This window comes from Oncorhynchus kisutch, linkage group LG5, assembly GCF_002021735.2.
Source record: "Oncorhynchus kisutch isolate 150728-3 linkage group LG5, Okis_V2, whole genome shotgun sequence".
NCBI classification, from domain to species: Eukaryota; Metazoa; Chordata; class Actinopteri; order Salmoniformes; family Salmonidae; genus Oncorhynchus; species Oncorhynchus kisutch.
Genome location: NC_034178.2, coordinates 66,208,844 through 66,234,285, shown reverse-complemented (window position 1 = coordinate 66,234,285; position 25,442 = coordinate 66,208,844). Strand labels below are relative to the sequence as shown.

Here is a 25,442-nt window from a genome sequence, read left to right as displayed (position 1 = left end):
CGAGGTTGGCCATAATTTCATCTGAAATTATGCTTTAGTAATAATAACCTATTTGTTACTAAGATATCTAACCTTTACATATGAGTTAGCTTACTTGTACACTTTGAAATTATATGAAATAAAATGTTGATTCTTTGAAGTGAAGTGTTTAAAGTTGTTTTAATTGTTAACTTAAAAATATTATTCAAGATGAACTAGTATTAATGTGGATTAATCACAGATCACAATCTTGCAATAAAGAGGGGAAGGGAATTTGTCTCTAATTTGTCTGTATTTTTCTATGTTGTATTCGCAAATTAACAGTACATTTTTGTTCCGTTTTAAGTTCTCTTAAGTTTTGTTTCATTTGATTGCCAAGTTATCTCTGAATATCAGTCATGTGAACCTATTTTGCAGCTGACTATAATGGCATGCAATGCCAAAGCACCATAGGCCTACAGTAGTGTTTCCCAACTCTGGTCCTCCAGTACCCTCAACAGCAGACATTTTGTTTGTACCCACTTTAAGGGCCAGATGATTCGTTGACAAGTTGAATCAGGTGTGCTAGACCGGGGCTCCAAGATATATATATATATATATATAAAAGTAGTTTTCCTGAAATCCTGGTTGGAGGATCCCGGATTTCCTGCTTATTGCCCCCCTGATTCAGGTAAACCGTCAACCGGGATTTTGGGAATACCAGGGAATTTATTGAAGGTTCCCTGGAATACCCCCTATTTGGGGGTACTCAAGGACCGGAGTTGGGAACCACTGGCCTACAGTATGATGGCATTAACCTTATGGGCATTTGCAATTCACCCCTTAACGTTGTGTAGCTGAAGCAGAGAATCTCTTAAATCACATGTTGTCTACATGTCACATGTTGTTTACTTATTGTTCAGGTATATGTTCTCAATGTTAAAACTACATCGATAGACAATGTATATGAGGCTAATCATTATACTAGACTTCGTACATGCCATGTGCTAACATGAAATAGTTTTAGTGCAAATCCAAACCTTGTAATCTAGGTGGTGAAATGTCTGGAAGCAGGAGATGATGGGATCCATAGCTTAGAATATACTGTTCTTCCAGACGGTCTGAGTGGCACTTGGAGGTGTCACTGTGATAATGAAAATGGTTTGCCTAAGACTACCACAACAATCACATTGTCTATGCTAAATATGTTTAAAATTGTAAAAGAAAGAAAGAATAGTTTGGCTATAAGAAATACATTTTATTCAATGGGGCTAGGCAAAGCAGAGATGACACACAAAATACTTTTCATTTCACTCATACTACAAAATAGCCTATTATTAAAGTACAATATGTTTACAATATAATAAATAATAGTATTTTACATGTTGTTCCAAATGACATTTTATATATTAATATGTGTACATAAAGAAATGACTGGGAAACTGTGTTTCTGTTTAGAACAGCAGTTATTACTTATCTCTTTATTCAGTTTAAGGGGACACTACTCAAATGGCACAACAGAATCATTCAGATTGACCAAGGAACAGCATATGACAACCATTTTGTCTAACTGAGGGACATCTCCTTTCATATCTGGAAAAGGACAAAGTAGTAGAAAATGACGATGCTGCAGCATTGCTCATCTTTTACAGTCGACAAACTGTAGGAAGTCAGCTGGTGAACCTACAGTACATAAACAAATGAAAAGTACACCTGCTGTTAGAATATCACTTATTCAGGTCACCTGTACCATCAGGGCTATTTAATGTCTGGTTGTGTTTCATTCATTCAGGTGTTTTAGTTTAATATGAAGATGACATATTTTGTTGTGCTGGAACAACACAGCAGGTTGTCTTATCCCATTGAGGCCTATGCTGAAATGTCCATACATTTTCCCTCCCCTTGTGAATAAAGTTCTCAACAAATGATCACTGAGTCAGTGCCACTGGAGGTTTTTTGGACAATAATGTCCTCCTCCAGGCTAGATTGACACCATATTGTAAAATGCGTGCCTCCCCTTTTTCGTAGACCTAGATTAGAGCAAAGGTCATTTTTATTTACCTATTTGTCAGTGTCAGCAGAGTAGGCCTAGGCTTCACCAGGATTTATCCTATTCAAAAAGATGTAAGCTAATGTCAGTGTCAGCAGAGTAGGCCTAGGCTTCACCAGGATTTATCCTATTCAAAAAGATGTAAGCTAATGTCAGTGTCAACAGAGTAGGCCTAGGCTTCACTAGGATTTATCCTATTCAAAAAGATGTAAGCTAATGTCAGTGTCAGCAGAGTAGGCCTAGGCTTCACCAGGATTTATCCTATTCAAAAAGATGTAAGCTAATGTCAGTGTCAGCAGAGTAGGCCTAGGCTTCACCAGGATTTATCCTATTCAAAAAGATGTAAGCTAATGTCAGTGTCAACAGAGTAGGCCTAGGCTTCACTAGGATTTATCCTATTCAAAAAGATGTAAGCTAATGTCAGTGTCAGCAGAGTAGGCCTAGGCTTCACTAGGATTTATCCTATTCAAAAAGATGTAAGCTAATGTCAGTGTCAGCAGAGTAGGCCTAGGCTTCACCAGGATTTATCCTATTCAAAAAGATGTAAGCTAATGTCAGTGTCAGCAGAGTAGGCCTAGGCTTCACCAGGATTTATCCTATTCAAAAGGATGTAAGCTAATGTCAGTGTCAGCAGAGTAGGCCTAGGCTTCACCAGGATTTATCCTATTCAAAAAGATGTAAGCTAATGTCAGTGTCAGCAGAGTAGGCCTAGGCTTCACTAGAATTTATCCTATTCAAAAAGATGTAAGCTAATGTCAGTGTCAGCAGAGTAGGCCTAGGCTTCACTAGGATTTATCCTATTCAAAAGATGTAAGCTAATGTCAGTGTCAGCAGAGTAGGCCTAGGCTTCACTAGGATTTATCCTATTCAAAAAGATGTAAGCTAATGTCAGTGTCAGCAGAGTAGGCCTAGGCTTCACTAGGATTTATCCTATTCAAAAAGATGTAAGCTAATGTCAGTGTCAGCAGAGTAGGCCTAGGCTTCACTAGGATTTATCCTATTCAAAAAGATGTAAGCTAATGTCAGTGTCAGCAGAGTAGGCCTAGGCTTCACTAGGATGTATCCTATTCAAAAAGATGTAAGCTAATGTCAGTGTCAGCAGAGTAGGCCTAGGCTTCACCAGGATTTATCCTATTCAAAAAGATGTAAGCTAATGTCAGTGTCAGCAGAGTAGGCCTAGGCTTCACCAGGATTTATCCTATTCAAAAAGATGTAAGCTAATGTCAGTGTCAGCAGAGTAGGCCTAGGCTTCACTAGGATTTATCCTATTCAAAAAGATGTAAGCTAATGTCAGTGTCAGCAGAGTAGGCCTAGGCTTCACTAGGATTTATCCTATTCAAAAAGATGTAAGCTAATGTCAGTGTCAGCAGAGTAGGCCTAGGCTTCACCAGGATTTATCCTATTCAAAAAGATGTAAGCTAATGTCAGTGTCTGCAGAGTAGGCCTAGGCTTCACTAGGATTTATCCTATTCAAAAAGATGTAAGCTAATGTCAGTGTCAGCAGAGTAGGCCTAGGCTTCACTAGGATTTATCCTATTCAAAAAGATGTAAGCTAATGTCAGTGTCAGCAGAGTAGGCCTAGGCTTCACTAGGATTTATCCTATTCAAAAAGATGTAAGCTAATGTCAGTGTCAGCAGAGTAGGCCTAGGCTTCACCAGGATTTATCCTATTCAAAAAGATGTAAGCTAATGTCAGTGTCAGCAGAGTAGGCCTAGGCTTCACCAGGATTTATCCTATTCAAAAAGATGTAAGCTAATGTCAGTGTCAGCAGAGTAGGCCTAGGCTTCACTAGGATTTATCCTATTCAAAAAGATGTAAGCTAATGTCAGTGTCAGCAGAGTAGGCCTAGGCTTCACTAGGATTTATCCTATTCAAAAAGATGTAAGCTAATGTCAGTGTCAGCAGAGTAGGCCTAGGCTTCACTAGGATTTATCCTATTCAAAAAGATGTAAGCTAATGTCAGTGTCAGCAGAGTAGGCCTAGGCTTCACCAGGATTTATCCTATTCAAAAAGATGTAAGCTAATGTCAGTGTCAGCAGAGTAGGCCTAGGCTTCACCAGGATTTATCCTATTCAAAAAGATGTAAGCTAATGTCAGTGTCAGCAGAGTAGGCCTAGGCTTCACTAGGATTTATCCTATTCAAAAAGATGTAAGCTAATGTCAGTGTCAGCAGAGTAGGCCTAGGCTTCACCAGGATTTATCCTATTCAAAAAGATGTAAGCTAATGTTTCCAGTCATATAAAGTGTAGTAGAATTGCATGAAATGAAATGTGTTTATCAAAGGAAAGACTTTTCCTGTGAAAGGGAAATAAAAGCAACCTCTCTGATATAGTCTATAGGCCTATGCCACTACACGCTCAATCATGCAGAGTGATTATTAATTAATAGCCTAATAAATTGGAAAGTCAATCTACTCATCACATTAAGAATAGTAGTCTTACATTAGCCTGCAAATTGCTGAGAGAAATGTAGGTCCCTGATATGCATGAAATGCTTTGTTATAAAGGTGCATTTTTATGGTAAAACATTTGCTTCCGCAAAACTTGAACTCACCCGCCGCCTATGAGAGAGACACATGCTAATAGCTAGACTACAAGCTATGTAGCTAGCAAATGTTGGCTAACTTACTCTTGTTGTCAACACCTGGTTAGCATAACAGCTAACAGCTACACTAAACTCTAAATAGATCAGACTGACAAGTGATGAAATGATCGTTGCAGACCCTGTACTGACGGCTGCCTGGGCTCAGGTCTTGACGGGCACAAAGGTTTATTTGCTTTTCTGACAGCTCGTGAGTCTTATCTCCTTAGTGTTTCATGTTTGCTGTTGAAAATGTTTCCCCCCCCATGTTCTTTCCTGCCTTGTTAGAGCAGCCGAATACAGCGCAGAAATTGTCTGTGGTGATGAATCAACTAGTTTTAGGCACTGTTGTAATGCAGCTTGGGGTAGATGCAGCTGTTGTTGTCGGGATAATTGATGTGGTGGTCTTCCAACATGGCTGCTAGGAGTTGTTTCATGTCGCCTGGCAACCCTCTAGAGGCTACTAGGAAGAACCCTTCATAGTGGGTTCTAGGTAAAACCATTTATAGAGGGTTCTATGAAGAACCCTTCATATAGGGCTTTAAGTTCAACCTAGCACCAAAAGGGGTTGCATTATGGGAGCAAGCTGAATAACCCTACTTAACTTTTCATTACACACATAGCTGTAAGCCAATTCCGGTACAGTTTATTGTTTCAAAGAGATTATGTTCATATTGCCTTATTCAACATTGTTCTCGCTATGTTTCATACTTCTTAAAGTGTACTTAACAGACCCCCTCCTTGGTTCCCTGGCCGCACAAGTGTCTACTCTGTGCTGTTAGCATTAAATCGATTGCTTTTAGACTGAACAGTAGCTGTGGTTCTCGGGAGCCAACTGAAGGCCGGCAGCTCCACAATACTGTCTGGTAAACAAATAATGACACAATCTGATAAAATAACAAAGGTAAGGGCTAATAAAGGCTAAATGTATTTTTCTGTCACGGGAGATGGGAAATATTATCGCTAAATCCTCAGGGGGACCTCATAGAAATGTTCAGTAACCAGGCCATTTACTTTTATGACACAGCAAATTTTTCCCCTCATCTTTTTTTTCATTTGTGTCCTTTTACGTGGACCGCTGAGAAATGAATCACTCCAGGAAGTAGAGGATAAATAACTTTTCATGTGAAAACACCTAGGCTTTTATGGCTTTACTAAATGATCCATAATACGGGAGCACTCAGTCCTGCAGATTAGGGCGGGCCGAACCGGAGGAGGATGCTGCGTTAGCTGCCGCCACGCAGCCATCGCCGCCGCGCCTGAGATGGGCACAAATCTCTTTTACGAGGCTGCCTTTTAAATATCTGTCAGTCTAGTGTCTCACACATGGCACTCTTCTACAGCTCCCCACACAGTAATTGAACCATCTCCTTCTGAGTGTAGAATGCTGTGGGAAGCCGTTTGAACAGACTGTGTTGCTGCCATTAAAACAGGCCTATGCATAAATCTTGCCAGTAGGGGCGAAAAAGAAAGCTATCGACTCAAAACCCTCCGTTCGTTCCAAAGGAGCTGGCCTTAAAATGTTTTTCAGCCAGAAGAGGACTGGCCACCCCTCAGCCTGGTTCCACTCTAGGTTTCTTCTTAGGTTCCTACCTTTCTATGGAGTTTTTCCTAGCCACTGTGCTTCTACTTTTGCATTTCTTGCTATTTGGTTTCAGACTGGGTGTCTGTATAGCACTTTGTGACAACTGCTGATGTAAAAAGGGCTTTATATATACTGTATATATTTTTGCACATACAGTACTTACCTCTGCATGTATTTGTAATCCACAGTATATTCAAGCTCAAGTTTTATTCCACTCATATAGCAGTCAATACAAACTGAAATCCATGAGCATGTAATTTAAGCAAAAACAATTTTAAGTGTTATGCAGGATGGGAGCAGGATTTGAAGCAGTTCAGATGGTATTGAGAGGAAGCATTGATGGTCTCGGAGGTAGCCAGTCAGTCGGCGTCAGAGAGACAGAAAGGTCCACTTCGCAGACTCGGCTACGTACCTAGCTGCCCCCTCAGGTTCTACTTTCTCCGGCTTTGTAGATGGTTAGCTAGATTGCGGCGACTCAACACTAACACCGTGTGGCACCCACTTGGGGGATGCTACTCAAGAGCAGCCTCAAAGGTGCTGGAAGCTCACCTCACAATGTTCATGGTCAGAAAAAATTGCTTATTACGCTTCAATTGCCGCTTCCTTAGTAGATCACTATGGGTGCAATTACTCAGAGACGCTCCAAACACCTGAGGCTTCCAACTATTCTTGTTTTAAAATGCTGATACAGGATATTACCATTTTTGTTATTAACACTGTATTATTTTGTAACTAACAGGACCACAACTGACAGCACCACATGTTGCATTGTTGTCCAGTAGGCAATGCTTATTGGCCATCTCAAATCAAATGTTTTTTTGTCACATGCTTCATAAACAACAGGCGTAGAATTACAGTGAAATGCTTACATACGGGCCCTTCCCGAACAATGCAGAGAGAAAAAAATAGAGAAACAACAGAAAAGTAATAACACTATTTATAAATACACAATGAGTAACGACAACTTGGCTATATATACAGGCTACAAGTACCGAGTCGATGTGCAGGGGTACGACGTACTTGAGGTAGATACACTACAAAAGTATGTGGTCACCCCTTCAGCAATTTTCATAGACAAACATTGGCAGTAGAACGGCCTGTACTGAAGAACTCAGTGACTTTCAGCGCCGCATCGTCATAGGATGCTACCTTTTCAACAATTCAGTTCGTCAAATTTCTGCCCTGCTAGAGCTGCCCCGGTGAACTGTAAGTCCTGTTATTGTGAAGTGGAAACATCTAGGAGCAACAACGGCTCAGCCGCGTAGTGGTAGGCCACATAAGATCACAGAACGGGACGGGCAAATGCTGAAGAACATAGTGGGTAAAAATTGCCTGTCCTTGGTTGCAACATTCACTACCGAGTTTCAAACTTGAAGCAACATCAGCACAAGGGGGGGGGGGGGGGGGGGGGGGTACACAAGGGGGGCGGCAGGGTAGCCTAGTGGTTGGACTAGTAACCGGAAGGTTGCAAGTTCAAACCCCCGAGCTGACAAGGTACAAATCTGTCGTTCTGCCCCTGAACAGGCAGTTAACCCACTGTTCCTAGGCCGTCATTGAAAATAAGAATTTGTTCTTAACTGACTTGCCTGGTTAAATAAAGGTTATATAAATAAAAACAAGAACTGTTAATCGGGAGCTTCATGAAATGGGGCTATTTGGTTAACTATTTAACTATCCAACTGTTTCAGTCTTATGGCTTTGGGGTAGAAGCTGTTGAAGATCCCGTTGTTTCCAGACTGAGTGCATTGGCACCTTGACTAGCTGCATCACTGCGGTAGCAGAGAGAACAGTCTATGACTTGGGTGGCTGGAGTTTTTAAAGATTTTTAGGGCCTTCCTCTGACACAGACTGGTATAGAGGTTCTGGATGGCAAGGACCTCAGCCCAAGTGATGTATGCACTACACTCTGTAGCACCTTGCAGTCAGATTCCAAGCAGTTTCCATACCAGGCAGTTATGCAGCTAGTCAAGATACTCTCAATAGTGCAGTTGTAGAACCTTTTTAGGATTCTGAGGGCCCATGGCAAATTTCTTCAGCCTCTTGAGGGGGAAGAAGCATTGTATACCTTCTTCACAACTGAGGAACTTGAGGCCCCATTGATGTGGAATAAGGTCGTGCTCGGTCCTCTGTTTCCTGTATTCCACGATCAGTTCCTTTCTCTTGCTGACGTTGAGAGAGAGGTTTTTGTCCTGTCACCACACTGCCAGGTCACTAACCTCCTCTCTATAGTCGGTCCTATCGTAGTCAGTGATCAGGCCAACAACCATCGTGTCGTCAGCAAACTTAATGATGGTGTTGGAGTTGTATGAGGCCAAGCAGTTGTGGATGAACAGAGAGTTTAGGAGGGGATTAAGCACCCACCCCTGAGTTTCCCCCTGTCTTGAGGGTTAGCGTAGCGTGTGTTGTTGCCTACCCTCACCACCTGGGGGGCGACCCGTCGGGAAGTCCAGGATCCAGTTGCAGAGGGAGGTGTTCATCCCAGAGTCCTGAGCTTAGTGATGACACTATGGTTTTGAACGCTGAGCTATAGTCAATGAACAGCATTCTCACATAGGTGTTCCCCTTGTCCAGGTGGGAGAGGGCAGTGTGGAGTGCAATAGCGATTGTGTCATCTGTGGATCTGTCGGGGCGGTATGCAAGATTTTTCTCTTGATCGGATGGTGGGGGGCACGGAACATAATTACAGTATTTAATGCCCCTGGATTAGGGTGTCTGGAATGATGGTGTTGATGTGAGGCATGACCAGCCTTTCAAAGCATTTCATGGCTACAGATGTGAGTGCTACCGGGCGATGGTCATTTAAACAGGATTCCTTGGAGTTCTTGGGCATATGGACTATGGTGGTCTGCTTGAAACATGTAGGTATTACAGACTGGGTTAGGGAGAGGTTGAAAATGTCAGTGAAGACACTTGCTATCTGGTCAGTGCATGCTCTGAGTGCATGTCCTGGTGATCCGTCTGGCCCTGCTAGGTCCTACTCGTATCGGCTACTGATAGTAAGATCACACGGTCATCCGGAACAGCTGGTGCTCTCATGCATGGTTTAGTGTTGCTTTCCTTGAAGCGAGCATGGACGCATTTTGCTGGTTAGGTAGGTTTGCATCACTGGGCAGCTCACGGCCGGGTTTCCGTTTGTAATCCATAATAGTTTGCAAGCCCTGCAACATCCGATGACCGTCAGAGCCTGTATAGTAGGATTCGATCTTGTCCTGTATTGTTGATTTGACTGTTTGCTGGCTCGTCTGAGGTCATAGCAAGATTTCTTATATGCGTCTGGATTTTGTCCCACTCCTTGAAAGCGGAAGGTCGAAATCAAATCAAATCAAATTTATTTACATAGCCCTTCGTACATCAGCTGATATCTCAAAGTGCTGTACAGAAACCCAGCCTAAAACCCCAAACAGCAAGCAATGCAGGTGTAGAAGCATATGCCTGCCAATTAAGTTTGAAAGATAGGATGATCGAGCAGCAGTAAGGGCTCTTCGGTACGGCACGGTACTGTCTTTCCAAGCTAGTCGGAAGACTACCAGTTTGGTGTGGCGCCATTTCCGTTAAAATTTTCTGGAAGCTTGCTTCAGAGCTCGGGTATTTTCTGTGTACCATGGAGCTAGTTTCTTATGAGAAATGTTTTTAGTTTTTAGGGGTGCAACTGCATCTAGGGTATTGCGCAAGGTTAAATTGAGTTCCTCAGTTAGGTGGTTAACTGATTTTTGTCCTCTGGCGTCCTTGGGTAGACAGAGGGAATCTGGAAGGACATCAAGGAATCTTTGTGTTGTCTTTGAATTTATAGCACGACTTTTGATGTTCCTTGGTTGGGGTCTGAGCAGATTATTTGTTGCAATTGCAAACGTAATAAAATGGTGGTCCGATAGTCCAGGATTATGAGGAAAAACATTAAGATCCACAACATTTATTCCATGGGACAAAACTAGGTCCAAAGTATGATTGTGACAGTGAGTGGGTCCAGAGACATGTTGGACAAAACCCACTGAGTCGATGATGGCTCCGAAAGCCTTTTGGAGTGAATATTATATGTGAATATTAAAGTCACCAAAGATTAGAATATTATCTGCTATGACTACAAGGTCCGATAGGAATTCAGGGAACTCAATGAGGAACGCTGTATATGGCCCAGGAGGCCTGTAAACAGTAGCTATAAAAAGTGATTGAGTAGGCTGCATAGATTTCATGACTAGAAGCTCAAAAGACGAAAAAGTCATTTTTTTGTTGTAAATTGAAATTTGCTATCGTAAATGTTAGCAACACCTCCGCCTTTGCGGGATGCACGGGGGATATGGTCACTAGTGTAGCCAGGAGGTGAGGCCTCATAGAACACAGTCAATTCATCAGGCTTAAGCCATATTTCAGTCAGGCCAATCACATCAAGATTATGATCAGTGATTAGTTCATTGACTATAATTGCCTTTGAAGTAAGGGATCTAACATTAAGTAGCCCTATTTTTAGATGTGAGGTATCATGATCTCTTTCAATAATGACAGGAATGGAGGAGGTCTTTATCCTAGTGAGATTGCTAAGGCGAACACCGCCATGTTTAGTTTTGCCCAACCTAGGTCGAGGCACAGACACTGTCTCAATGGTGAAAGCTGAGCTGACTACACTGACTGTGCTAGTGGCAGACTCCACTATGCTGGCAGGCTGGCTAACAGCCTGCTGCCTGGCCTGCACCCTATTTCATTGTGGAGCTAGAGGAGTTCGAGCCCTGTCTATGTTGGTAGATAAGATGAGAGCACCCCTCCAGCTAGGATGGAGTCCATCACTCCTCAGCAGGTCAGGCTTGGTCCTGTTTGTGGGTGAGTCCCAGAAAGAGGGCCAATTATCTACAAATTCTATCTTTTGGGAGGGGCAGAAAACAGTTTTCAACCAGCGATTGAGTTGTGAGACTCTGCTGTAGAGCTCATCACTCCCCCTAACTGGGAGGGTACTCGATGCCGACACATCTTTCTAGCTGATTTACACGCAGAAGCTATGTTGCGCTTGGTGATCTCTGACTGTTTCATCCTAACATCGTTGGTGCCGACGTGGATAACAATATCTCTATACTCTCTACACTCGCCAGTTTTAGCTTTAGCCAGCACCATCTTCAGATTAATCAAATCAAATCAAATGTATTTATATAGCCCTTCGTACATCAGCTGATATCTCAAAGTGCTGTACAGAAACCCAGCCTAAAACCCCAAAGCAAGCAATGCAGGTGTAGAAGCACGGTGGCTAGGAAAAACTCCCTAGAAAGGCCAAAACCTAGGAAGAAACCTAGAGAGGAACCAGGCTATGTGGGGTGGCCAGTCCTCTTCTGGCTGTGCCGGGTGGAGATTATAACAGAACATGGTCAAAATATTCAAATGTTCATAAATGACCAGCATGGTCCAATAATAATAAGGCAGAACAGTTGAAACTGGAACAGCAGCATGGCCAGGTGGACTGGGGACAGCAAGGAGTCATCATGTCAGGTAGTCCTGAGGCATGGTCCTAGGGCTCAGGTGCTCTGAGAGAGAGAAAGAAAGAGAGAATTAGAGAGAGCACACTTAAATTCACACAGGACACCGAATAGGACAGGAGAAGTACTCCAGATATAACAAACTGACCCTAGCCCCCGACACATAAACTACTGCAGCATAAATACTGGAGGCTCAGACAGGAGGGGTCAGGAGACACTGTGGCCCCATCCGAGGACACCCCCGGACAGGGCCAAACAGGAAGGATATAACCCCACCCACTTTGCCAAAGCACAGCCCCCACACCACTAGAGAGATTAGCCTTAACGTCGGTAGCCCTGCCCCCTGGTAAACAGTGTATGATCGCAGGATGATTTGTTTTAAGTCTAATACTGCGGGTAATGGAGTCGCTAATGACTAGAGTTTTCAATTTGTCAGAGCTAATGGTGGGAAGCTTTGGCGTCTCAGACCCCGTAACGGGAGGAGTAGAGACAAGAGAAGGCTCGGCCTCTGACTCGAATCGCTGCTTACTGGGGAAAACCAGTTGAAAGTTTATGTCGGCTGAATGAGCGACACCGGTTGAGCATTCCTACAGCATTTCCTTCCAGAAACCGTGAGAAAGTTGTCCGGCTGAGGGGACTGTGCCAGGGGATTTATACTACTATCTGTACTTACTGGTGGCACAGACGCTGTTTCATCCTTTCCTACACTGAAATTACCCTTGCCTAACGATTGCGTCTGAAGCTGGGCTTGTAGCACGATCGTTCTCCTGTATATTATGTTGGAGGTCCTGATGAACCATGTCCAGATAAAGCGTCCGGAGTGAAAAAGTTGAGGGAAAAAACAAAACTATAAACGGTAATTAAAAAGTAAAAACCGTAAAGTTGTCAGGTAGCAAAATAGGTTGGCAACAAAACGCACAGCAACACGTAAACAAGTCTGCAAGTTGTGACCGGTCTAGCCTTAAGCTCAGTGCGGCTGTTGCCTGTAATCCATGGCTTCTGGTTGGGAAATGTACGTAAGGTCACTGTGGGGACGATGATGTCGATGTACTTATTAATGAAGCTGGTGACTGATGTGGTGTACTCCTCAATGTCATCGGAAGAATCCCAGAACTTATTCCAGTCTGTGCTAGCAAAACAGTCCTCTAGCTTAGCATCCACTTCATTGGACCATTTCCGTTACTGCTACTTCCTGTTTGAGTTTTTGCTTGAAAGCAGGAATCCAGAGGATAGAGTTATGGTCATATTTTCCAAATGGTGGGAGAGGGAGAGCTTTTGTATCCGTTTCTGTGTGTGGTTGTAAAAGTGATCTAGAGTTGTGTCGCCTCCAGTTGCACAGGTGACGTGCTGGTAAAAAAATTAAGACAGATTTCAGTTTTCCTGTATTAAAATCACTGACCACTGGGAATGCCGCCTATGGATGTGCATTTGTTGTTTGCTTATGCATTTGTTGTTTGCTTACTTGTTTGCTTATGACCCTATACAGCTCATTGAGTTTGATCTTAGTGAGCGCATTAGTTTGTGGTGGTAAATAGACAACTATGAAAAGTATAGATGGTAACTATCTTGGTATATAATATGGTCTGCAGCTTATCATGAGGTATTCTAACTCAGGTGAGCAAAACCTGGAGACCTTCTCTTTGTCACAGGACATGAAACCCATTGAAAACCTGTGGTTTGATTTGAAGAGGGCAGTCCATAAGAGCAGATGAAGGATATCAAGGATCTGGAAAGATTCTGTATAGAGCAATGGCCTAAGATCTCTCCCAATGTGTTCTCCAATCTCATATTTGTGTTTTTTTAAAGGCGGACTTCTGTTATCCTCGCAAGGTATTGAAATATATTAAAAACAGGGGTGACAATATTTGAGGTCCCTATCTTTTTGACCAAAAAATATATATAACTTGTTAAACAAAATATCTTTCTCTGAGCAATTGTATACTGAACAAAAATATAAACGCAACATGTAAAATGTTGGTCCCATATTCCGTGAGTTGAAATAAAAGATCCCAGAAATGTATCCTAAGAAGCTTATTTCACTCCAAATTTTGTGTACTCATTTGTTTACATCCCTGTTAGTGAGTATTTCTCCTTTGCCAAAATAATCCATCCACCTGACAGGTATGGCATATCAAGAAGCTGATTAAACAGCATGACCCAGGCTGAATCACTTCCGGCCATGATTGGGAGTTCCGTATGGCGGCACACAATTGGCCCAGCATTGTCCAGGTTTGGACAGGGTTTTAATGGCCAGGACGTGCTAAGAGCAGGTCTATACAGACCTACAGTAGCCAGAGATTGAGAACAGTCAACGTGAAGCTCAACTGAAGAGGAGGAGGACCCACAAACAAACAGGATTTATTTTTAATTTTTAAATATGTTCACTAAGTGCATATCTGCCATTACTGCCATGAACTGTAAAAAATTAAGCAAATAATGACTCCACTACCTTCTATCTCATATCAAAGCAATTTACTCACCCAGTTTTATTTTGAGACAGCAAAACAAACCTTTAGATGATGAATAACAGGCACTTTCTTCATTATAATACTTTTCTCATTACTGTAATATTTTGTTCTGTTTTCCTATTGGGTTAGTCAAAAACTTTTATTGAAATCCCCTTGAGGCTGTCACAAAGTAGACTGCCTTAAACAGACAAACACCCCAGCCAATAACTAATGACTTAGCTGCTTCTGCTTGTGAAAGCTGAGGCCAGTCAAGGCATTAATAAGGACTCTAGCTGCTGCAGACTATAACTCCTACTTCCCTATTTTAAAAACACAATAACTTAGCATTTGCATTTATATAGTTCTTCCAGCCGCCTCACTCCCAGGCAGCCACGAAAAGGCTTCACGCTGATTATTACCTGGGGAAAATTAAGATAACAAAATAACCCCATGAATGGGAATAGCTTCCCAGCTTTACCAGCGCACAACCAGGTATGCAGAAATGCACAAACCCCCCCCCATTTCTAGCAATGCAAAATGTTATCTGCTTAATACCATCTCTTTTTAAGGCGATAAAAAAACGTTTCAGACTGGTCTCCGCCATACAATGACACAAACCCCTTTGTTTGAGGATAGGCAGGGTGTCTACTTTAGCATTTTAGGAGTGATAATGATGGTATTATACAACACAGTACATGCTTAAAGACCCCATAAGAACAGCATCAATAGATCCAGCCTTTGAATTATCCGACATGAGGTGAAATATGAATCACTAAAAGCTGGAATTAGGTTAAACTCAAAGGGCTACACTGATGAGGATTTAGCGGTGCAATAATAGGAAAGAGTTCGAGAACCTCGCAGAATTACTAGGCTTCAATTCCATGCCATTGCACGGAAAACATTCCCCTTAGCTAGCTATGCTAATATGCTAATAGCTAGCACAAGCCACCATGGAGAAAAGTTCCAGGCCCTGCTAGCAAGTGAAGATTAAGGAGAAACCAAAAAGGTGGAGACAGATACTGATCTGAGGCGCCTGTGGTAATGGCTGGGTGGCTTTTAATATAATACACTATCCTTTTCCCTGCACCACCCTCGGGAGCGACTCTCATGACAGGAAACAAACAGAACCCTGACACATTCTGCTAATTAGCATAATTAGCATAAGGCATGACAGGGCTCTGGGAATGCTACAGCTGTGACCTTTTGTGGACAACACCAGCTGTCAGTAATTACCTATAGCTGGGCCAAGGATGTAGGCTGACTCTCCGTCCTTGAGGGGCCATTGCTGCCACCAACCCATTCACCCCAAACAAGATGTTTCTCCACAGAGAAACACCGCTAAAAGGCTAGTTGAGTTTTTCTTTCCCCACAGGACTGTGGCCCATTAAGCTTTATAGGCTTAAGGCTTTGCTTTGGCTAAAATGTGTGACTAAATGTAAAATATAGGCTTTGCAGTGCCAGAGGCTTGTGGCTACACACATTTTACTTAGAACAGCCAAGAATTATGCTTCAATGAAACAACGGTGTCCCCCAATAAATATTTGTTTTAAAGGTGTCATGGAAACTATTCATAAATGGTTGTAATCGTCATTAGTTGCTTGTTTGATTTTTAACATTCTTCCATCTGTCTTTGAAGATAGAGATCTTAAATATCTTGATGAGCTCTTTCATCCCTGATAACGCTCTGTTACGAAGGTGAGGTCGTTTAAGTAGAGGTTTTCTGAAATAACACATTATTGTCAGTAACAAACAATATGCAGGGCGTTAAAATAGCTCTCCAGCCTGCCCTCTCTCACGCTTCCTCTTCCTCTCTGATTCACTATCCGTTTGTTTAAGTGAAGGGCATGCCTGGAGGTCCTGAAGCCTTGTGTTATTGTGCTGTTCTGACATGCAATTCTCCCGCAGGAACATCAGTGATGAAGGTCACTGCATGGGATGCAGATGACCCTACGTACGGAAGCAGTGCCAGGGTGGTGTACAGTGTGCTGGACGGAGAGAGCTTCTTTACCGTGGACAGACAGACTGGTAAGGGCAGACTCCTGGCATGACCAGACAGAGTCAAAGATTATGTGTATACTATGTATTGCTGGTAGTAATAAATTGTATTTTACAAGTATTACTTGTAGTATTATATGTGTAGTGTTACAGTATTGAGTGAAATACACAGGTAGCAACCCAATGCTTTATCCACGGAAATAATAGTGAGTTGATATATTTCTTGTCTCATACCTCATATTGTGTACTTAAACTCAGCAAAAAAAGAAATGTTCTCTCAATGTCAAATGCATTTATTTTCAGAAATCTTGTGTAAATGTGTAAATATTTGTGTGAACATAACAAGATTCAATCACTGAGACATAAACTGAACAAGTTCCACAGACATGTGACTAACAGAAATGGAATAATGTGTTCAAATCAAATCAAATCAAATTTATTTGTCACATACACATGGTTAGCAGATGTTAATGCGAGTGTAGCGAAATGCTTGTGCTTCTAGTTCCGACAATGCAGTAATAACGAACAAGTAATCTAACTAACAATTCCCCCAAAAAACTACTGTCTTATACACAGTGTAAGGGGATAAAGAATATGTACATAAGGATATATGAATGAGTGATGGTACAGAGCAGCATAGGCAAGATACAGTAGATGATATCGAGTACAGTATATACATATGAGATGAGTATGTAAACCAAGTGGCATAGTTAAAGTGGCTAGTGATACATGTATTACATAAGGATGCAGTCGATGATATAGAGTACAGTATCTACGTATGCATATGAGATGAATAATGTAGGGTAAGTAAAATTATATAAGGTAGCATTGTTTAAAGTGGCTAGTGATATATTTACATCATTTCCCATCAATTCCCATGATTAAAGTGGCTGGAGTAGAGTCAGTGGCATTGACAGTGTGTTGGCAGTAGCCACTCAAAGTTAGTGGTGGCTGTTTAACAGTCTGATGGCCTTGAGATAGAAGCTGTTTTTCAGTCTCTCGGTCCCAGCTTTGATGCACCTGTACTGACCTCGCCTTCTGGATGACAGCGGGGTGAACAGGCAGTGGCTCGGGTGGTTGATGTCCTTGATGATCTTTATGGCCTTCCTGTAGCATCGGGTGGTGTAGGTGTCCTGGAGGGCAGGTAGTTTGCCCCCGGTGATGCGTTGTGCAGACCTCACTACCCTCTGGAGAGCCTTACGGTTGAGGGCGGTGCAGTTGCCATACCAGGCGGTGATACAGCCCGCCAGGATGCTTTCGATTGTGCATCTGTAGAAGTTTGTGAGTGCTTTTGGTGACAAGCCGAATTTCTTCAGCCTCCTGAGGTTGAAGAGGCGCTGCTGCGCCTTCTTCACGATGCTGTCTGTGTGAGTGGACCAATTCAGTTTGTCTGTGATGTGTATGCCGAGGAACTTAAAACTTGCTACCCTCTCCACTACTGTTCCATCGATGTGGATGGGGGGGTGTTCCCTCTGCTGTTTCCTGAAGTCCACAATCATCTCCTTAGTTTTGTTGACGTTGAGTGTGAGGTTATTTTCCTGACACCACACTCCGAGGGCCCTCACCTCCTCCCTGTAGGCCGTCTCGTCGTTGTTGGTAATCAAGCCTACCACTGTTGTGTCGTCCGCAAACTTGATGATTGAGTTGGAGGTGTGCGTGGCCACGCAGTCGTGGGTGAACAGGGAGTACAGGAGAGGGCTCAGAACGCACCCTTGTGGGGCCCCAGTGTTGAGGATCAGCGGGGAGGAGATGTTGTTGCCTACCCTCACCACCTGGGGGCGGCCCGTCAGGAAGTCCAGTACCCAGTTGCACAGGGCGGGGTCGAGACCCAGGGTCTCGAGCTTGATGACGAGCTTGGAGGGTACTATGGTGTTGAATGCCGAGCTGTAGTCGATGAACAGCATTCTCACATAGGTATTCCTCTTGTCCAGATGGGTTAGGGCAGTGTGCAGTGTGGTTGAGATTGCATCGTCTGTGGACCTATTTGGGCGGTAAGCAAATTGGAGTGGGTCAAGGGTGTCAGGTAGGGTGGAGGTGATATGGTCCTTGACTAGTCTCTCAAAGCACTTCATGATGACGGATGTGAGTGCTACGGGGCGGTAGTCGTTTAGCTCAGTTACCTTAGCTTTCTTGGGAACAGGAACAATGGTGGCCCTCTTGAAGCATGTGGGAACAGCAGACTGGTATAGGGATTGGTTGAATACGTCCGTAAACACACCGGCCAGCTGGTCTGCGCATGCTCTGAGGGCGCGGCTGGGGATGCCGTCTGGGCCTGCAGCCTTGCGAGGGTTAACACGTTTAAATGTCTTACTCACTTCGGCTGCAGTGAAGGAGAGACCGCATGTTTTCGTTGCAGGCCGTGTCAGTGGCACTGTATTGTCCTCAAAGCGGGCAAAAAAGTTGTTTAGTCTGCCTGGGAGCAAGACATCCTGGTCCGTGACTGGGCTGGGTTTCTTCCTGTAGTCCGTGATTGACTGTAGACCCTGCCACATGCCTCTTGTGTCTGAGCCGTTGAATTGAGATTCTACTTTGTCTCTGTACTGGCGCTTAGCTTGTTTGATAGCCTTGCGGAGGGAATAGCTGCACTGTTTGTATTCAGTCATGTTACCAGACACCTTGCCCTGATTAAAAGCAGTCGTTCGCGCCTTCAGTTCCACACGAATGCTGCCATCAATCCGCGGTTTCTGGTTGGGGAATGTTTTAATCGTTGCTATGGGAACGACATCTTCAACGCACGTTCTAATGAACTCGCACACCGAATCAGCGTATTCGTCAATGTTGTTGGCTGACGCAATACGAAACATCTCCCAGTCCACGTGATGGAAGCAGTCTTGGAGTGTGGAGTCAGCTTGGTCGGACCAGCGTTGGACAGACCTCAGCGTGGGAGCTTCTTGTTTTAGTTTCTGTCTGTAGGCAGGGATCAACAAAATGGAGTCGTGGTCAGCTTTTCCGAAAGGGGGGCGGGGCAGGGCCTTATATGCGTCGCGGAAGTTAGAGTAACAATGATCCAGGGTCTTTCCACCCCTGGTTGCGCAATCGATATGCTGATAAAATTTAGGGAGTCTTGTTTTCAGATTAGCCTTGTTAAAATCCCCAGCTACAATGAATGCAGCCTCCGGATAAATCGTTTCCAGTTTGCAGAGAGTTAAATAAAGTTCGTTCAGAGCCATCGATGTGTCTGCTTGGGGGGGGATATATACGGCTGTGATTATAATCGAAGAGAATTCTCTTGGTAGATAATGCGGTCTACATTTGATTGTGAGGAATTTTAAATCAGGTGAACAGAAGGATTTGAGTTCCTGTATGTTTCTTTCATCACACCATGTCACGTTGGCCATAAGGCATACGCCCCCGCCCCTCTTCTTACCAGAAAGATGTTTGTTTCTGTCCACGGGATGCGTGGAGAAACCCGCTGGCTGCACCGCTTCGGATTGCGTCTCTCCAGTGAGCCACGTTTCCGTGAAACAGAGAACGTTACAGTCTCTGATGTCCCTCTGGAATGCTACCCTTGCTCGGATTTCATCAACCTTGTTGTCAAGAGACTGGACATTGGCAAGAAGAATGCTAGGGAGTGGTGCACGATGTGCCCGTCTCCGGAGTCTGACCAGAAGACCGCTTCGTTTCCCTCTTTTTCTGAGTCGTTTTTTTGGGTCGCTGCATGGGAACCATCCCGTGGCGCTGGTTGTAAGGCAGAACACAGGATCCGCATCGCGAAAAACATATTCTTGGTCGTACTGGTGGTGAGTTGACGCTGATCTTATATTCAGTAGTTCTTCTCGGCTGTATGTGATGAAACCTAAGATGACCTGGGGTACTAGTGTAAGAAATAACACGTAAAAAAACTAAAAACTGCATAGTTTCCTAGGAACGCGAAGCGAGGCGGTCATCTCTGAACAAAGGGGGGTCAAAATCAAAAGTAACAGTCAGTATCTGGTGTGGCCACCAGCTGCATTAAGTACTACAGTGCATCTCCTCGTCATGGACTGCACCAGATTTGCTAGTTCTTGCTGTGAGATGTTACCCCACTCTTCCACCAAGGCAACTGCAAGTTCCTGGAAACTTTTTGGGGAAATGGGCCTAGCCTTCACCCTCCGATCCAACAGGTCCCACACATGCTCAATGGGATTGAGATCTGGGCTCTTCACTGGCCATGGCAGAACACTGACATTTCTGTCTTGCAGAACATCACACACAGAACGAGCAGCATGGTTGGTGGCATTGTCATGTTGGAGGGTCATGTCTTGATGCTCCTGCAAAAAGAGGGAGGAGGATGTTTTCCCTGTAACACACAGCGTTGAGATTGCCTGCAATGACAACAAGCTCAATCCGATGATGCTGTGACACACCGCCCCAGACCATGACGGACCCTCCACCTCCAAATCGATCCCGCTCCAGAGTACAGGCCTCAGTGTAACGCTCATTCCTTCAACGATAAACACGAATCTGACCATTACCCCTGGTGAGAGAAAAACGTGACTCATTAGTGAAGAGCACTTTTTCCCAATCCCAGTCCGGTCCATCGACGGTGGGTTTGTTCCCATAGGCGACGTTGTTTCCGGTGAAGTCTGGTGAGCACCTGCCTTACAGCAGGCCTACAAGCCCTCAGTCCAGCCTCTCTCAGCCTATTGTGGACAGTCTGAGCACTGATGCGTTCCTGGTGTAACTTGGGCAGTTGCTGTTGCCATCCTGTCCCTGTCCCAGAGGTGAGATGTTCGGATGTACCGATCCTGTGCAGGTGTTGTTAAACGTGGTCTGCCACGGCGAGGACGATCAGCTGTCCGTCCTGTCTCCCTGTAGTGCTATCTTAGGTGTCTCATAGTATGGACATTGCAATTTATTGCCCATGTCACATCTGCAGTCCTCATGCCTCCTTGTAGCATGCCTAAGGCAAATTCATACAGCTGAGCAGGGACCCTGGGCATCTTTCTTTTGGTGTTTTTCAGAGACAGTAGAAAGGTCTCTTTAGTGTCCTAAGTTTTCATAACTGTGACCTTAATTGCCTACCGTCTGTAAGCTGTTAGTGTCTTATGGACCTTTCCACAGGTGCATGTTCATTAATTGTTTATGGTTCATTGAAGAAGCATGGGAAACAGTGTTTAAACTCTTTACAATGAAGATCCATGAAGTTGTTCTTTGGATTTTTACTAATTATCTTTGAAAGACAAGGTCCTGAAAAAGGGGCGTTTCCTTTTTTGCTGAGTTTATATTTTTCAACATATAAGGATACATATTGAAATTAAAATTGTTGCCATTAAATCTCTGAAGTGTTATATTACAGTCTGTCCAGATGCGGACTCTCTAATTGTCTCTCCCAGTCAGCACATTTGGGTGAATTCCCTTTTGGTCTGAGGGCCTGTACCTGGGCTTAAATCGTAGTCTCTCAGGCATATCCCAAGGTTTGTGTTGCCTGCAAATGTCCTCCTGGGAGCAGCACTAAACTTTTAATGATTCCTTTTTTTTGTCTCCCCACTTTGATTCGGTTGGCCCTAGTGCCTAGATGATAAATGGCCTTGTCTCGGCAACGTTGGCCTGGAGACTTGCAGATCGTACCAACTCTTGTCCCCCCCCCTTCTTTTTTTATCGACATTAACCATTCAAATAGGTGTGGGGGGTAGAGGTCATCAAGAGAACAGAGCAGCTGTGAATTTCCCCTCATTAATGTCGCCCCAGTCATTCAGAAGAGTGTTAATCCTTCAATATCTTTTTCTCCGTTCCAGATACATGACCAGAATATGATCAATGGCCAATGTCTGAGGGATGTTTCGAAAGTAGCAGTCATTTGAATGTATTTGAACTTCAGAGTGGTATTTGGTATTGAAGTTCAAGTGAGCTTCTTCTCAGGATGAAAGCCTGAGGATTCTATTAAATTATATTCCATACATTTCTAGGAAAGAGACATAACTACCTGGCACTCTGCTCGTAGACACTGTCATACAAATACATTTAAATGTTGGTCATTTACTGTAGCAGACGGTCTTCTCCGAAACGACTAACAGGCAAATACACAGGACTCATAGTCATTGACAATTGATGTGCAATATATAGTATGCCATGAATGACATCCCCTTTCAAGAATCTTACAAATGTTAGCAGTCAAGAAACATTTGATTGAGTTGAATAAGTTCTGACTAAGAAAGACCTGATGCAAAAATATGTATTTCTGATGCTCCCCATGCCCTTGGTTATTGAAAGCTATTATTATGTGCCTCCATATCCTGCAGATTAATTTTCCTATGCACAGTATGCTGACATACAAGCTTTGCCTGCAGCTACCTGATGTTAAATGTGAGTGCAATCTCTAAGTTGTGTGTCTAGCTGAGTAGCACAATGCAAGGCACTGGGAGAGGTGCCATCAACTAAGGCAGGGCAACAATAGAATTTGATGTGGATAACCCGCCAGGGAATAGAGTTTGGCTCCCGCTATTTAACCAGAGAGTAGACTCTTCCCATTGCTATCTCGTTCAGTTTATCATGAATGAATGAATGAATTACATTTTATTTTTGTGTGAAATTGGCAACCCATCCCTTATGATGTTAACTGACAAATAAACAAACTTGACACATAAACAAATAATTAATTGACACACACAAATAATTACAACCCTAGAGCAGTAAAGTAATAGATATACATACATACAGTGCCTTGCGAAAGTATTCGGCCCCCTTGAACTTTGCGACCTTTTGCCACATTTCAGGTACTGTATTTTTTTGTGAAGAATCAACAACAAGTGGGACACAATCATGAAGTGGAACGACATTTATTGGATAGTTCAAACTTTTTTAACACATCAAAAACTGAAAATTGGGCGTGCAAAATTATTCAGCCCCCTTAAGTTAATACTTTGTAGCGCCACCTTTTGCTGCGATTACAGCTGTAAGTCACTTGGGATATGTCTCTATCAGTTTTGCACATCGAGAGACTGAAATGTTTTCCCATTCCTCCTTGCAAAACAGCTCGAGCTCAGTTGTTGGATGGAGAGCATTTGTGAACAGCAGTTTTCAGTTCTTTCCACAGATTCTCGATTGGATTCAGGTCTGGACTTTGACTTGGCCATTCTAACACCTGGATATGTTTATTTTTGAACCATTCCATTGTAGATTTTGCTTTATGTTTTGGATCATTGTCTTGTTGGAAGACAAATCTCCGCCCCAGTCTCAGGTCTTTTGCAGACTCCATCAGGTTTTCTTCCAGAGTGGTCCTGTACTTGGCTCCATCCATCTTCCCATCAATTTTAACCATCTTCCCTGTCCCTGATGAAGAAAAGCAGGCCCAAACCATGATGCTGCCACCACCATGTTTGATAGTGGGAATGGTGTATTCTTAGTGATGAGCTGTGTTGCTTTTACGCCAAACATAACATTTTGCATTGTTGCCAAAAAGTTCAATTTTGGTTTCATCTGACCAGAGCACCTTCTTCCACATGTTTGGTGTGTCTCCCAGGTGGCTTGTGGCAAACTTTAAATGACACTTTTTATGGATATCTTTAAGAAATGGCTTTCTTGCCACTCTTCCATAAAGGTCAGATTTGTGCAATATACAACTGATTGTTGTCCTATGGACAGAGTCTCCCACCTCAGCTGTAGATCTCTGCAGTTCATCCAGAGTGATCATGGGCCTCTTGGCTGCATCTCTGATAAAAAAAATACAGTTTTATATCTTTATGTTTGAAGCCTGAAATGTGGCAAAAGGTCGCAAAGTTCAAGGGGGCCGAATACTTTCGCAAGGCACTGTACATATGTAACCGGTGTGAAATGGATAGCTAGTTAGCGGGGTGCGCTCTAGAGTTTCAATCGGTGGCGTCACTTGCTCTGAGACCTTGAAGTGGTTGTTTCCCTTGTTCTGCAAGGGCTGTGGCTTTTGTGGAGCGATAAGTAACCATGCTTCGAGGTTGACTGTTGTCGATGTGTGCCAAGGGTCCCTGGTTCGAGCCCATGTAGGGAAGAGGAGAAGGACGGAAGGAACACTGTTGCACATACATAACATATACAGATAATTAAATACAGAAAAATTAAACAGGCCTTTGAACCCAGTGTGGCACAAAGAGGAGATTAATGTGTGTAAGGGATTTCCTCCTCTTCTTCCGAAGAGGAGAGGCGAAACGGATCAGAGGACCAATATGCGGCGTGGTAAGTGTCCATGGTTCTTTTAATATGAACATTTACTCATGAACAACTGATACAACAAAAACAAGAAACGTGTGAAACCCTCAACAGCCCTATCTGGTGCAAAACACAAAGACAGGAACAATCACCCACAAACACACAGTGACACCCAGGCTACCTAAGTATGATTCTCAATCAGAGACAACTAATGACACCTGCCTCTGATTGAGAACCATACTAGGCCGAAACATAGAAAACCCCAAATCATAGAAAATCAAACATAGACTGCCCACCCAACTCACGCCCTGACCATACTAACTAAATACAAAACACAGGAAATAAAGGTCAGAACTTGACAATGTGGTTCATTGTGAGTCTAGGATCTGTATCTAAATATATATGGGTGGAAATTGCACTGAAATTAGCAGAATTTCACCACTTGCCCTGTTTTTCTATTTTCTCTTCTGTTTTAAAATATTGTACTTGGCCCTGAGGATGGGTCACACTTTGGATAGTCCGGATTATATCAACAAACTATCTGTTGATAAGCAACTGCTTGCTACGGTTAGAGTTAAGTTTAGAATAAGGGTAAGGTTTAAGATTAGGCTAGGTTTAGGGTAAGGTTTAAGATTAGGCTAGGTTTAGGGTAAGGTTTAAGATTAGGCTAGGTTTAGGGTAAGGTTTAAGATTAGGCTAGGTTTAGGGTAAGGGTTAAGTTTGGGGTTAGGATAAGGGTCAAGGTTAGAGCTAGGTTTAGTAGATAGTTAGTTGAAATGTTACTGATAGAGCATCTACAGATGGACTATCCAAATAAAGTGTTAGCTGAGGATGTAATTCAGATTGAGCTCTGGCTGTATACTGCCAATGGTACGGGGACGTTATTTTCCACCAGGTTCTTGGAGAAACATACCTTGGAAGGTAAAGGGGAAACATATTGAATGGAGAAAATACACATGGTGCTCCTCGAACTACAATAAGCTGGTATTTGTCATTACACTGTCATGGTTTTAGAATGTCCACCATGTAAATTAGTTATGGTGATCAGACCTCAGTCATGTTGTCTTCAGATTAGTTTAACCCCTTTCAACTCCAGGGATTGTACTGATATGGAAATGCCCAAATGTAGATGCTAATAACTTAATGTACTGTTTAGGAGAGGGATATGCAGTGCCATTATATCCATCAGAACAAATGTGAGATTAAGACATTTCCAAGTCTTATCATTGGTGAAATATTGTATATTTGTTCATACCGGTATGAAATAGAA

The 25,442-nt window shown here is 43.2% G+C and overlaps 1 protein-coding gene across 1 annotated transcript in view; it reads left to right on the top strand.

The window, feature by feature from the left end:
- Positions 1-25,442, top strand: part of cdh22 (cadherin 22) — a 180,374-nt gene that overhangs the window by 61,092 nt on the left and 93,840 nt on the right. Inside the window, exon 3 of the mRNA XM_020483952.2 lies at positions 15,983-16,102. Within this exon, the coding sequence (XP_020339541.1) occupies positions 15,983-16,102 (120 nt within the window). The remainder of the gene's footprint in view (positions 1-15,982; positions 16,103-25,442) is intronic.